We start from the raw sequence: 14,795 nt of genomic DNA on the forward strand, positions 1-14,795 counted from the left end.
AAGGCCCTTCAATCCCTTAATGTAGAAGCTGCTAGATCTTGTGTTATCCTGATTGTATTTCCACAATACTCGAACTGCTTCTTTCTACCTGCTTGGAATATTTTCTCTTTGACCTGGGAACTCTGAAATTTGGCTACAATATTCCTAGGAGTTTCTCTTTTTGGATCTCTTTCAGGAGGTGATTGGTGGATTCTTTCAATATTTATTTTGCCCTCTAATTCCAGAATATCAGGGCAGTTTTCCTTGATAGTTTCACGCAAGATGATATCTAGGCTCTTTTTTTGATCATAGCTTTCAGGTAGTCCCATAATTTTTAAATTGTCTCTCCTGGATCTCTTTTCCAGGTCAGTTGTTTTTCTGATGAGATATTTCATACATTATCTTCTATTTTTTCATTCTTTTGGTTTTGTTTTGTAATTTCTTGGTTTCTCATAAAGTCATTAGCTTCCATCTTCTCCATTCTAATTTTTAAAGAACCATTTTCTTCAGTGAGCTTTTGAACCTCCTTTTCCATTTGGCTAATTCTGCTTTTTAAAGCATTTTTCTCCTCATTGGCTTTTTGGATCTCTTTTGCCAATTAATTTAGCTTATTTTTAAAGGTGTTATTTTCTTCAGCTTTTTTTTGGGTCTCCTTTAGCAAGGTGTTGACTCATTTTTCATGCTTTTCTTGCATTTCTCTCATTTCTTTTCCCAATTTTTCCTCCACCTCTCTTACTTGATTTTCAAAATTCTTTTTGAGCTCTTCCATGGCCTAAGCCCATTGAATATTTATTTTGGAGGTACTGGATGCAGAAGCCTTGACTTCCTCTGACAGTATGCATTGTTCTTCCTCATCTGAAAGGATGGGAGAAGATATCTGTTCACCAAGAAAGTAACCTTCTATAGTCTTATTTTTTCCCCTTTTTTGGGCATTTTCTCAGCCAGTTACTTGACTTTTGAGTCCTTTGTCAAGTGCAGGGTATACTGCAGGAACCTGTAAGCTGTCAGTTCCTCCAAGGTGGCACAATCAAGGGAGAGGAGTTTACTCCTCTCCTGGCCTGCATACTGGTCTGGGAGCAACCAAAAACTTTACTGCCCAGAATCTGCGAGTAGTAGAATTCCCTTTCCACAGCCACTTCCAGCTCTACCCATGCTCCTTCTCCTCACCCCAAGGTCTGGCTCAGAGCTGAGATTCCGAACAGTTTTAGGTGGAGGGCAGGGCTGCCACTCAGCGCTGAGGTTCAGATCAGCTACTCAGTTCCCCCAAGGGCTTTTTAGGCGGAGGGCTCCAAAAATGGATGCTGCAGCTGCAATGGCTGCTGCTGTCAGGGCCAGACCATGTTCCCAGATGAAAAAGCTTTCTCACTGACCTTTGAAGCTTTCCCTAGTGCTTGTGGGTTGAGGGATCTGAGAACAGAATGCTGCTGGGGAATTTGTCCTCAAGGCCTGTTCCAGTCCTGTCCCTGCCAGTGCAGTGAGGCCAACGCTGGGCAGGGCTCGGTAGGCTGCACTCTGCTCTGTGCCCCAGGCAGTGGACCTTTCCTGTTGGCCCTCCAGGTTACCCTGGGCTGGAAATCTCCTCCACTCTGTTGTTCTGTGGCTTCTGCTGCTCTAGGATTTGTTTAGAGTCCTTTTTTACAGGTATTTTACGGGCTGTGGGGGAAGAGCTAGAGGGTGTGTGTCTTTCTACTCTGCCATCTTGGCTCCGCCTCTTCTTTCTTTTTTAAAGCTGTGTTTGTTCTTTGTAATCTGACCACAGACATTCTTTACTGATTTGTGATTGCAGTTTCCATTTACCACACTGTTGTAGTAACTGTGTGTATACTGTTTTCTTGGCTCTGTTTACTCTACTCTGCATCAGACTGTGTAAATCATTCCATGCTTCTCTGTATTTATCACATCCATCATTTTTTATAGCACAGTAATATAACATTACTTCCACAATTAATTTAACCATTTCCCAATCAATGCATACCTATTTTGTTTCCAATTTTTTACTACCAAAAAAAATGCTACTATAAGTATTTTGGTGTATATGGGGATACAAAGAAAGGCAAAGGACAGCCCTTGTCCTCAAGGAGCTCACAATCTAATGGGGGAGATGATATGAAAGCAACTAGACATGAGCAAGAAAAATATAGGCTAAATTGGGAGATGATTAGCAGAGGAAAGGAACTGGTATTAAGGGGGATCAGGAAAGCCTTCTTGCAGAAGGTGAAATTTTAGCTGGGACTTGAAGGAAGCCGAGACACAGAGATGAGAAGGCAGAGAATTCCACGCATCGAGACAACCAGTGAAAATGAAAAGAATGTGGAGATGAAGTGTCTTGTATAAAATAAGCAAGAAGACAGCTTTTATGTGGAGGGGAGTAAGGTATAAGAAGAATGGAAAGGTAGGAAGAGGGCCAGGTTATGAGAGCTGTGAAGGCCAAATAGAATTTTATGTTGGATCCTAAAGGTGATAGGGAATCAGTGCAACTATTATTTTGGTGGGGAAGAGGAGAGGCGTATGACATTGTTAGACCTGAACTGTAGGAAGAATAATGTGAAAGCTTAGTGGAGGATGAACTGAAGTAGAAAAAGATTAAGGCAGGGAGACCAGCTAGCTGACTATTAAAATAGTCCAGGGATGAGGTGATAAGGGCCTGTACCAGGGTTGTAGCAGTGTTAAAGAAGAGAAAAGGGGGAATACAAGAGATGTTAGGAAGATAAAATTGACAAGCCTTAGCAACAGATTGGATGGGGTGGGGGAGGTGAGAGAGAGTCAAGGATGACACCTAGGTTGTGACTGAGAAGCTAGTGATCTCTTGGATAGTAAAAAGAAAGTTTGGAAGAGAAAATGGTCTGGAGAGAAAAATGATGAGCTCAATTTTGACCATCTTGAATTTAAGATGTCTTTTGTCAACTGGAGATTCAAGTCGGGAGATAAAGAGAAAGGTTAAGGCTGGATAAGTAGCTCTGGGAATCGTTGACAAAGATGATAACTGAATCTATGGGAGTTGGTGATATGACCAAGTAAAACAGTATAAAGGGAGAAAAAACCTTATATCCTTATACCACTAGCTTTTATACTTTTCTTTTAGACCCTTCACTCTGTTTTTAATCATATTAGGAAATTGTTAAACATCCTCAAACTTTTTAAACAATACTCCTTTGACCTTGATTTAACTGAAACCTGTCCTCTTACTCTCTTCTAAATCCTCTGTAACCTGGCTTCTGATTTCTTCAAAAGGAACAGCCCTCTCCAGAGATTCCATGAGCTTTGGCTAATGGTCTTTTTGTCAGTCTTCACCTTTCCTGTCCCCTCTGCAGCATTCACCAGAAATGATCACTTTTTCTTCCTGGATGTTCTTTACCTTCTAGGTCTTTTGTGACACTGTATGACTCTCTATGTCCAAATGATCCTTCTTATTCTTCTTTGCTGCTGCTTCATCCACATCACAACCACAAAACATCGGTGTCCCTCATGATTCAGTCCTGGGACTGCTTCTCATTTTGCAAGAAGCACAATAAACTATACCTTCTTGCTTTGTTATCTCCTTGGCTCCCATAGATTCAATTATAATCTTTGTGCTGATGATTCTCAGATCTATATATGCAGGGACCTTGGTCATACTGTGGTTGGAGCATTGGGTCTGGAGTCAGGAAGACATGAGTTCAAATCCAACCTCTGACATTTATGAGCTCAATTTCTTCATCTATAAAACAAGTATAATAATAGAGCCTACCTCTTGGAGTTGCGAAGATAAAACGAAATATGGTAAAGTACTTAGCAAAGTGTCTGGAATATAGTAGGTGCTTAATAAATGCTTATTCCCTTGCCTCCCTCCCTCCCAAGCAAACATCAACTACCTCTTGGATATCTCAAACTAGGGGTCCTGTAGGCATCAATAAACAAACAGAATTCATTACTTTTCTCCCCAAACACTTTTCCTCTGAACTTTACTCTTGCGATAAAGGACACTAACATTCTTGTAGTAACCTAGGCCTGCATTTTTGGTGTTATTCTTGACTCATCACTTTCAGTTGCCCCACATATACAAATGGTTGTCAAATATTGTCTTTCCTGCCTTCACAACACTTCTCATATACATCTCAACTCAAACTGCCAGCACTATGGTGCAGGTTGTCATCACCTCTTCCCTGAACTATTATAACAGTCTAATACTTAATCTTTCTATCTCCCCTCTCTCACCCACTCCAATCTGTTCTTCTCACATTTACAAAACGGATTTTACTAGCACAGGTGTGACCATGTCACCTTCCTGTTCAGTGAGCTCCAGTGGTTCTCTAATCTTTTCACAAGGCCCCTATGCTCCCCTACATGCACCCCATGATCTAGCCACTTACAATTCCTCAAAGATGCTGCTCTATTTTCTGCGTCTGTGTCTGCAGTGGCTGTCCTACAGGCCTAAAGTACTCTGCTCCATCACCTCCATGTTTTGTTTTTCTGAGCTTCCTTCAAGATTCAGCTCAAGTCTTAATCTGAAGGCAAGGAGCCTTTCCTATGTATGTACCTGAGTATTTGCCCCATCAGAATGCATGTTCCTTTACACAATGTCTGATGCTTCACCTTTCTTTATATCACCAAGTCTTACACTGATTATTAACCCTTCTGCCTCTTTTAAGATAGGTCACACATCAGATGAGAACCTCATTTTTTTCTAGAATACAACTATTCAACAACAAAAGACATACAGAGAAACACAAAATCATGGATTTATAGCCTTCAAGGCCACACACTTGTAATTGTCATCTGGCTTTATAAACTGTTTGCATGTCCTCCAGAAACTATAATTTTCCAGCCGCACAAATACCAAGGAAAGCAATTCTAGCGTACAAGCAGATTAACATTACTGTGGGAGCACAATATTATTATCAGGCTCCTGACTAGACAAAGGTAATGACATTTTTTTACTTTAATCAAGTCTCAAGGGTACATTCTAATTAACAATGTGAGCAAATCTGTATTACTTGCTTACGTTTCTGTCCTGTTCTTTGCATATGAATATGGACATACTACTTAAGAGTAGAACACATCCCTGGAATAATTTTTCCAACACTGGTAACAGGTTTGCATTAAACTATTCACATTTACTCATTTTTCCTTCTTATCAATAGAATTCATCTGTAAGACAGCAGGTTAGGGGTACAAACGGTGGCCAAATACAACCCAAGCTTTATAGGAAATGAACTCCTGACCTCATTAACTCCATCCTTTAAGCAAGAGAAGCAGACTGGCTACAGACAGAATGGAACCAATAATCTTCACCTACTATCCCACAACATATGTATAAACAATATGCAGCTCTCAGATCCTTGACAGGTACATAACACAGCTGGACAGTGCCCCCAACTGAGCAAATGAACCAAATGATTTGCACTTATTTTGCATACTGTCAGCAGTTCTGTATAACTTGTCTAGCACAGCATGCCCAATACAATCTGCAATAAATTACAAACTCAGAGGTGTGATGGAGTATTTCAAGCAGGGAGGAAAAAACCCATTACTATTAGATTAGACAGTTCACTACACTACATTCCTCAAAAGGCACTAAAATAGATTTATATGACACCATGGTCACCAACGAATACCATCAAAGTTACAATGTCTAGATGAGGTTCAAACACAGAGAACAAAGACAGTCCATGAACAAGGAAAATGAATGCTTACCTGGTAATCAGGCTTGGTAAAATAATCTAAAGAAGAAATATGGTCCAAAAAGACACTGAATTCTGTAGGGAGATGTTTCAGCATAAGTCTGTGCTCATATCTCTCCTTAATGGAACCCACTTGCTCCTAGGGAAATGATGAAAGAAGAAACCAAAGTAAATTTCTCTATTCAATTACACACTCAGATCCTCTCTCTGATGTTCTCAAGGGTATGTACTAAGGACTTAGTCCATACACATATAATTAAGGGCAAAGTAAGACTGGGGATCTTTACAGTATTAATGTACTCTGCTTTTTTAAAAATTACAGTGGAGAACCAAAAGGTTAAACTCATTTGTATGTCTTACAGATACAACAATGCTGCCTGCACCACTAAATACAGAGTTCTGTACCAGGTGAATTTATAGCTTTCAAGAAAAATAGAAATCACCTTAAATCTGGCCTAATTTCCTTTATCAACATAGAAAGAAGTTTCTATGCTTTCACGGCTCTCATTTCAAATAATATCAAAATCTAATAATGCAATGAGCTATTTAGAAATCAAATAACAAAGGAAGACAGCAAATATAAAAACTACTGGTTTAGAAAGAAAGCTAGAGATCAACTCAGATGAATCAGTAGCATATAAAGTGATATTTGTTCTACATACACTCATTTTAAAAATCATAATTTGAACCCCAATATCAACTCATCACAGAGGGACAGTGTTGGAAAATAGTCAAACTCTCTCCAGTTTTTAATGGATTGAGGCTATTTTTCAGGAAGATGCTTACCTGAGAGAAAATTACTTCTTTCCCCCCAACTCACAATCAACATAACAATTTCTAAATTCACCTTGTCTTTTATTTTTCTCCAAGGCAGTTGTCCAACTACGAACTCTACCAACATGTAGAACAAAGACCAAAGATCATCATGTCTTCCCATTTCCTAAGTAAAACAAAGCAGGATTTCATCACATTGAGTTACTGCTAATCTTCACAACTAGACTGTACAAACTAAGGAACTAAGATACCTGCTGAATCCCACTAAACCTTTTTCTGGGTGATAGTGAGAGGGGGTCAGATTATTATAGGGAATTCCTACGCTGGAAATTCCTTCATCTTATGCAGCTCAATTATTACCTATAACTAGATTGTAAGCTTCTTGAAAGCAGAAACTATTTTTTGCCTTTCTTTGTATCTCCAGCACTTAGCACAGTATCTGGCTTACTTTAGGCGTTGAATGAAGGTTTGTTGACTTGCCCACAGTCACACAGCTAGTATGTGTCAAAGGCAGAAGTTAAACCTGACTCTGGAGTCAGCCTTCTATTCATGATACCAGCCAACTCTCAGACTGCCTAAAAACTTCAATTAAATTCCTCACAAAATCAGGTGAAAAAGAAATCCCTAGGTATTATCAGGAGGAGTTTCCAAGTTCAGAAAAATACCCATCTTAAAAACCATCAAAAACAAACATCACATTTTGAGACAGAAGCAGATCCTGAGTCTTGGTGAACCACCTTCCACTTCACTAGTGGAGTTACAACTGCCTCTGACTAAAGCCTTTTAGAAGATATTTTTACCTCTTTAATAAAATAACTCCAGATGCTCCTGACAGCTTTTCTATCATCCATCTTCAAAATACTGATGTGGCTATTTATAGACCCGGAAAAATTCTATCTTTATTCTAAAACAAATACCTCATTTTAAAGGTTACAATGTCACCATCATTCTGGGTGAGTTAACTGAGAAAAACTAACATTTCAAATCGTTAACAAAAACATATCCTGAGAATAAAAAACATTTCCTAAAAAACAACTGCCTGAAAACAAGAAAAAATGTAGCAATCATGTTGGTATACAAAATGAATTAATTATAGTGTCTAATATAATGATAGATACGTAGTAAGTTATAATAAATACCTCACTAATTTGATAATTTAATGTTATTTAAATCAGTATCATATAGAAGTATATTATTCAGAGAATAATCTACAAGATCAAACATAATTCCAACATATCTATCTATACATATATATTTAACATTGTTCAGGTTCTCATTTAACCTTATCCAATCTGGGGCTTTATATATCAGAAAAAAATGGGATCAGAGGTTCAAAAGAAGGGTACTCCATCCCCCCCAAAACCAGTTGTTAATATGTTTCTCATCCCCATCATCCTATTCCCACGAAAACAAGGTATAAAGTCAGGGATCCCATAAGTCACTCTCCTAAGTTATAATTCAAACTTTAGATGAAGATAATTTAGAGATGAAAAGTGTAAAAATGAAAGGCTAAAGGAAAAAAAACACAAGGAAAAGGGATAATTTAATGTAACGAAAACCAAGAAGTGAATTGCACATTCCTGGCATTTTATGGATGTGTGTGTGTGTGTGTGTGTGTGTGTGTGTGTGTGTGTGTGTGTGTGTGTGTAGGAGGAATGGTTTAGGGGCTTGTTCCAAGTTATAGTCATATAAAAGATAAAATAATGACACTCATTCTCCATTAGGCATCAATAATTTTAGGGACTCATGAGTAACTTCTTGAGAAAGAGCATTATTATTTTATTTTCCTCACAATCCCACAAAAATGATGTATCGATATAAGAGGTAGCATGGAATAATGGATAAAAAAAGAACTTGAGAGTAAGGAAGATCTGGGTTCAAGTCTCCTCTCTGAGCAAGTTCTGATGCCAAGGTGCACCAGAACAACTGTATAGATCAATTTTGGTAAAGTTCTTCTCTGGGACCTCCCTAATCAGATAAAATCAGACTTTGGAATAAAGTGTGTAAATATAGGTACAGATCATGCATGCAAAGGAAGGAACAAGCTATATTACAAACATGTACTTAGCTAATCCTTAGCTATTAATTTTTCTTGGCTAATCCAATTTTATTTCTACTACCTGATCACGCAGCTGCATATGTCCAATATCCTAGCATACACATCACTAAAGAATATAATTACCAACTCCTGTGCAATCAATACCACCATAACAACGGCTAAATTAGGACAAATTATTCAATTAATTCCAAAGCTATAAAGATCTGCCTTTACTGAAGTACCTTTTAGACAAAGAGGCAAGGGAAATGGGATAAAAGAAACTTACGTACATTTGTGGCAGGATAGGCAATATCTTACAACATTATCAAGAGTGATCAGATTGATATGCTTGAAGTTCAGATACTTACTCTGTTTCGATGAGCATTGATTGATGCATACCGGACTGTTCCTCGAAATCCTGCCACAGCTCGAGGCTGGAACATAAACAACAGAAGAATACAGGAGTTGCAAACTGTGAAGATTTGGTTCTGGTATGACTGTAGAACTAATACGCTGAGAATGTGAGGCATAATCTTCAGAAGGCAAATGTCTTCATGCTCATGGAACAATATCCTATGCTGCAGAGTACAGCACATGTGATAACAGCTTGGCTTCATTTTAACCAAGTATATGACTAGAGCCAAGATGATGCATCCTAGGTACCACTTCAACTCCAGGGTCCCTTTTATTCCATTCATCCCTTCTCCATCTCCAACAGCTCTGGTGACTGTGTCAGTCAGACAGACAGAAAAAACTCATTCTGCCATGGAGTTAAGGTGGTATATTTGGGGCCTAGTTTAATTCCAGGCAATTGTCTGTTGGCTCATCTCAAAGTCAAGTCAGCACCCCAATATATGAAGTATTGAATAAAAAATGCTCAATGATTTTAACCTATTCACTAACTACACTTCAGAGCAGAGGTTTTTCACCTGAATTCTTGTGCCAAAATGGGGTCTATGAACTTGGATGGAGGAAAAATATCCTCTTCATTTTCACTAACTTTAAATGAAATTTAGCATTTCCTTCGATTATTAATTTTTTAAAAAAATTCTGAGGAGTCTATAGGCTTCACTTGCTTGCCAGAGAGGTTCATGTCTCACCAAAAAACTGTTAAGAAACCCTGTTACAGAGGCTGGTGATTGGCATAGGAGAGTTAAGTATCTAAACAGAAATTCAGGCCATGAGCAAACTCTGGCACCTTTGTTCTTTTTATGAAACTTATGATGATCCATGCAGCAGAGAGCATCTTAGAAATCCAACCCAAGACCACCTTCCTTAGCAATAACTAGGCCATTTTAGAGATAGAATACCCTAGGAAGACATATATATTTATATATATAAATTAGTTACCATACTTGATATAGTTTTAGTGGTCACTCTCTTTTATTTTCTTCCCTAAAAACATCCAGAGTCTCTTCTTGTCTTCCCAATTAAAATTTCATAGAAAAACATCCATGTAAGCTCAAATGAGCCATTAGCACCCTGAATCATAGATACTATCTTTCTCTTCTGCTTCCTGGCTACCTCCAAGATTCACCTAAACTCTCACCTCTTCAGGGGCTTGTCCCTTCTCTACCTCTCCCAAGTTATCTTTCATTTACACTGTACATATCTTGTAATCTCGTACGTACATAATTACTTGCATGCTGTTTCCTCCTTTAGAGCTCCTTATGTGAGTTCATTATGGGCTGGAACCATGTTCATGCTCTCATTGTAACCCTAGTGCTTAGCATATGCCTAGCATATAGCAAATGCTTAACATGCTTACTGATTGACCATGTCCTTTGTTAGCAGACTGCTAGTATAAAAAGAAGGGTTTGAGGAAACCTTTCAATCATATTCCTCTCATCCCTTTTAATTAAAATGCTCAAAAATTCCAAAGCCTAGATCAGGCAGTAGCAATAAATAATGCCTTTTGTGACAGATGATACCTTTCTTTCCCATCAAACACCATTCTGAAACCCCCTCCCTCAACTTGAGGTAGAATCCCTAATAAGGGTCAGGGATAGGATTTTTCCAGTAATAAACAAGTTTTTGAAACGTGAAAAGCCATCATTGTAGCTACTACTCCTGTCCCTCTCATCACTCTAACATCAGTACAGATTTGAAGAGCTACCATATTCCTCTCTCATGTATTCTTAAGCCTCAGCTGGCTGAACCAAATATTCTTTAATAAATCTTAGATGGGGCTTTCTACTTTCTCCTCTAGTGTGGAGACTGGATTACCACACAGAAGTTTATTTGGAGAGGCCTTAGCTACAAAATGTAGGAACTGAAATGGGGAGGTGAAATTGACCAAGTCATTTTAAACCTCCCAGAACCTTCACACAAACTGGGGTAGGAATTGGCCCTAACTTAAGTGGTTGTATCAGTAAGCACCCCAACATACACAGGAGACCTGCTACCATAGGTTCTTAGATCTGCATTCATAAAAAGAAAGGCAACTTTTGAAAGGTTAACGATCACTTTAATCAAGCACATGTATCATTCACCCAGGTCAGGGGAGGCAGCACACTGAACTTCAAAGAAAATACAGAGAAATCAAAGATCAACAGACATGGCTTCGTTGGACCCCAACTGTCTGACCACAGTTACCACAGAAGGAAGCACAACACCTGGGTTTGCACAACCAGGGGGTTCCTTTAGCAGCTTCCCAGGGTCATCATCTTGCCAAACAAACACTTCTAGTCAGTAAGCACCAAAATAAAACCGCACCTCAGAGTCTCTCTACACTTTTTAGAGCCAGAGGGCCTCACATCCCAAGAGAACCAGTGCCTCATTAACAAAAGGTGGGGACCTTCTTACAAATCTTCCCAGGCCCAGCAATGTGTGGGAAAGATCCTCCTCAGTCACATTCAAATAGAGGCATTATACTTCTTGATAGTACTAAAACAAAAACAGCAAAAAGATCCTATTTTACTTGCCATTACAGTGGTTACAACCCACACTCCTCTCACACCATTCCTCTACTTTCTAGTAGAAGTACAGATGGCACCTGAAGTAGATAAGAATGTTACCAGCTCCAGGAATATGTCACCCAAGACGGGCACAACACTGGCTGGTCTCTTAATTCAGTTCTGGTTTACACAGTGAACTTGGACACCAAGAATGATATATAGGCAGTTATTCATAGTTAGGAGAGCAATACTAAAGGTTACAAATACAAAAGGATACAATCCTTTGTCTTTTACCAAGATTGCACAATTTGGTAATATGTAATGTGTCCTAGATTTTTGTGAAACCTAAATATTTGTAGTATTATGCTTTTCTGAGGGTTTCCGCACCTGTGACTTTGTTGGCAAAGGGAACTCTCAGTGAAAAATCTCTACCAATGCAGACAGGAAACAGTTTTACAACTTAGACTCTTAGAGTTGGTTAAGTGATTAGCTCAGGGCCATACAGCCTGTATATATGACACAAGTGAGACCTACCACTGTACTGACATCACACTACCTAATTGAGGATCATTATCAGAATCTACTCATATGAACCAATGCAGATTAGAAATAGCAGAACCAATCAATCAAACCACTTGGTTACATGCCAGGCACTGTGTTAGGTTCTAAGGACACACATATAACCAAGAAAATAATGTATATAGTGATTACAATCACGAAATTAACCCCAGCCTCCCCTCTGTCTCCACTAAAATGCCACTGAACTCTCATAAACTGACTTGACAAATCTTGGTCCTGGAGAAAAAGGACACATACTTTCCAATTATCAGTGAAGAGATAAGAGACTACAGGTACAGAATGTTACACATACTGTCAGATATGGTCAGTCTGTTGGTTAGTTTTTGCTAATGTATTTTCTCATTTTAAGGGAGGATTCATGGCTGGGAGATATTGAGAAATGATTGATATTTTAAAAAAAGGATAAAAATCACTGAACTGATTTTTAATGTTGAAGTAAAGACAGGGGGTTGAGGAGACTAATTGATCACTTCTCTTTAAAAACATCTGAATGTAATTCACTGATCATATACAATGTACGGTACAAAAGAGTAGTCAGTAAAAAAAGAACTCAGTGAGTGAGACTATCTTTTCACTACTCTGCTCTTGGAAAAAAGGAGTTAGCTTAGAGTTCCTATCCTTCCATGCCCGTCCTTGAGGCCTGATGATATATGAGCTCTACAATCAGCTTTCTTTTCCTCAGCTCCTGATAAATACAGCTGCTACTTAGTGTGATAGTTAGGAGTAGGAATTCAGAATTTATCCCCTGAAAATTGAACAAATGGAAGGCACATAATAAATAAATGACAACTGTCAATCCAATGGGGGGGTAGAAAGAAAGAAGAAAAAAACTTAAAATGGTGAAGTGAGATGTTTGACAACAGCCAAGTTCATCACATAAACTCTCAAAAAAAAAAAAAACCCTTACAACACTCAACAAAAAAAGAGAGAAGACAAAAACAATAAAAAATACACAAGACAACACACAAGAAAATAAAATTGACCCAAATAGAAAATAAGCAAGGCAGAGAAGAATATTCAATGAGTAATAACAATACCAGCAATAACAACAATGCCACAGAATAAATGAGACAGTTACATAGTAGCACCAAGGAAAATGTGATAAAGAACACCACAAGAAATCTTTTAAATTTTACACGTTATACCAAACACAAAAGAACAGAAAGTTCTATGCAGGTACAAATCTGTGCTGTCACATACAGCTCACTTCTCCTTCACACACCAGATTCACCATTGTAATCTCCAAAGCAGCTCTGCCTTGTTTACAACTGACATTCCTCCTGTTCTGTTCTGTACATTTTAAAAAATGCTTTAGTGACCCTCTTCTCTTATTTTTCTTGTCCCCCCATGCTGGTAGCCCTATCAATAATCCCCTTCTGTTAACTTCCCTAAACTGAAAGAATCACAAAAAATCCTAGTATTAAATACCATCATCAAGGAAAACAAATCCCCACATTGGGTCAAAAATATATGTCTCGCCCTGCACTGTGAGTCCCTGACCTCAACATCAGTGTGACCACTCATCCTCCTGAAGTGTGGCTGGTCATTACACTAATCAGAATTCTTAAGTCTTCCTTAGTACTAACTGTTTTTACAAAGTTGCTGTTAACTAGATAAATTATTCTTCTGATTCTGTTCACTTCCTTCTCCATCAGTTCATATAAGTCTCTCCAGGTTTGATATCATCCCTTGAGTTATTTCTTACAATACAATGACCTTCCATTACATGCTTATGCCACAATTTGTTTAGTTATTCCCAACTGGTGGCCACCCCCTTGGTCTCCAATCAGCACAAGGTATCTTGAGAGACATTGTCAAGTGACAAAATAATATATTTAAAGAAATTAAGCAAGAATTAACGTAGTTACTAGCAAAACTGGTGATTTTGTTTATAGAGTTCTTGTTAAGTTTATTAAAATGCTAATAAGGACAAAAAAACCCTCATATTCCCGTCTAAAAAATTAAATAGTAATTTTAAAAACAATGAAGATAGTCACATAACAAATTGAGGCTTACAGTGTTTTCCTCACAACTCTATGATGTTAGTAATAAAAGTATTTCTTGATATAATAAAAAGGTATTCATTAAAAACTACCTGAAATTATGTAAAATGGAGAAACAGTAACTACATTTTCACTAAAAATAGGTTAAAAAAACCCAAGGCTACCTCATTCTCATATTCCTATTTCACAAATTCTTGAAAATTCAATAATTGCAAAGAGGAGTGAAAAAGAAATTAGGAATAACAATGATTAAGAAGTTCAGTTCAGTCAAATATATATTTGTGAAGTACCTAATGTTCAAGACTGGTATAAAAACACCAGGGATACAACAAAAACCCCCAAAACGTTCCTTGTCTTGAAGATGCTTACACTCTACAGGGAGAAAACAATATCAGCATAGATAAGCAAATACAACGTATAGACAAAAAGGCTACGAAGCATAATGGACGGAACACTGACTTTTGAGTCCAGACACCCTGGATTCACATTCCACCTCTGACATACACTGTCAGAGAAAGCACATGACCTCTCCTTGCCCCAGTAAAGCATAAATGTCAGGGCAGCTTCAGTTGTATTGTTTGCTTTTAATTAACTGGTCTATTTGATTCAGCCTGGTGACTCTGCATGACCCTCCCTCACTTCAATCCAATTCACTTGCAAGTCAAGACACCACCTTCCTGATGTCATTGGTCCTCTTTGAGAATGAAGGACAAACAAAGAAACAAACAACAACAATTTTTAATATATAAAAATCTATCTCCCCATGTATTTGGCATCCAGGGCCAAAGCTGAGGAAGGTTACTGGTCTCAATGCACTGGGCAACTGCCATGCATTGCTTAATTGATATGGGTGGAAGAGCAAACC

The 14,795-nt window shown here is 38.2% G+C and overlaps 1 protein-coding gene across 2 annotated transcripts in view; it reads right to left on the reverse strand.

The window, feature by feature from the left end:
* Nucleotides 1-14,795, reverse strand: part of TTBK2 (tau tubulin kinase 2) — a 232,985-nt gene that overhangs the window by 65,074 nt on the left and 153,116 nt on the right. The window contains exons 7-9 of one of the 2 annotated variants that reach the window (XM_072623577.1): nt 8,820-8,885; nt 6,487-6,579; nt 5,653-5,778 (exon numbers count right to left, since the gene is read on the reverse strand). In XM_072623577.1, the coding sequence (XP_072479678.1) occupies nt 5,653-5,778; nt 6,487-6,579; nt 8,820-8,885 (285 nt within the window). The remainder of the gene's footprint in view (nt 1-5,652; nt 5,779-6,486; nt 6,580-8,819; nt 8,886-14,795) is intronic. The other variant, XM_072623579.1, reaches the window with a different exon arrangement.

This window comes from Notamacropus eugenii, chromosome 7 (assembly GCF_028372415.1).
Source record: "Notamacropus eugenii isolate mMacEug1 chromosome 7, mMacEug1.pri_v2, whole genome shotgun sequence".
Taxonomy (NCBI): Eukaryota; Metazoa; Chordata; class Mammalia; order Diprotodontia; family Macropodidae; genus Notamacropus; species Notamacropus eugenii.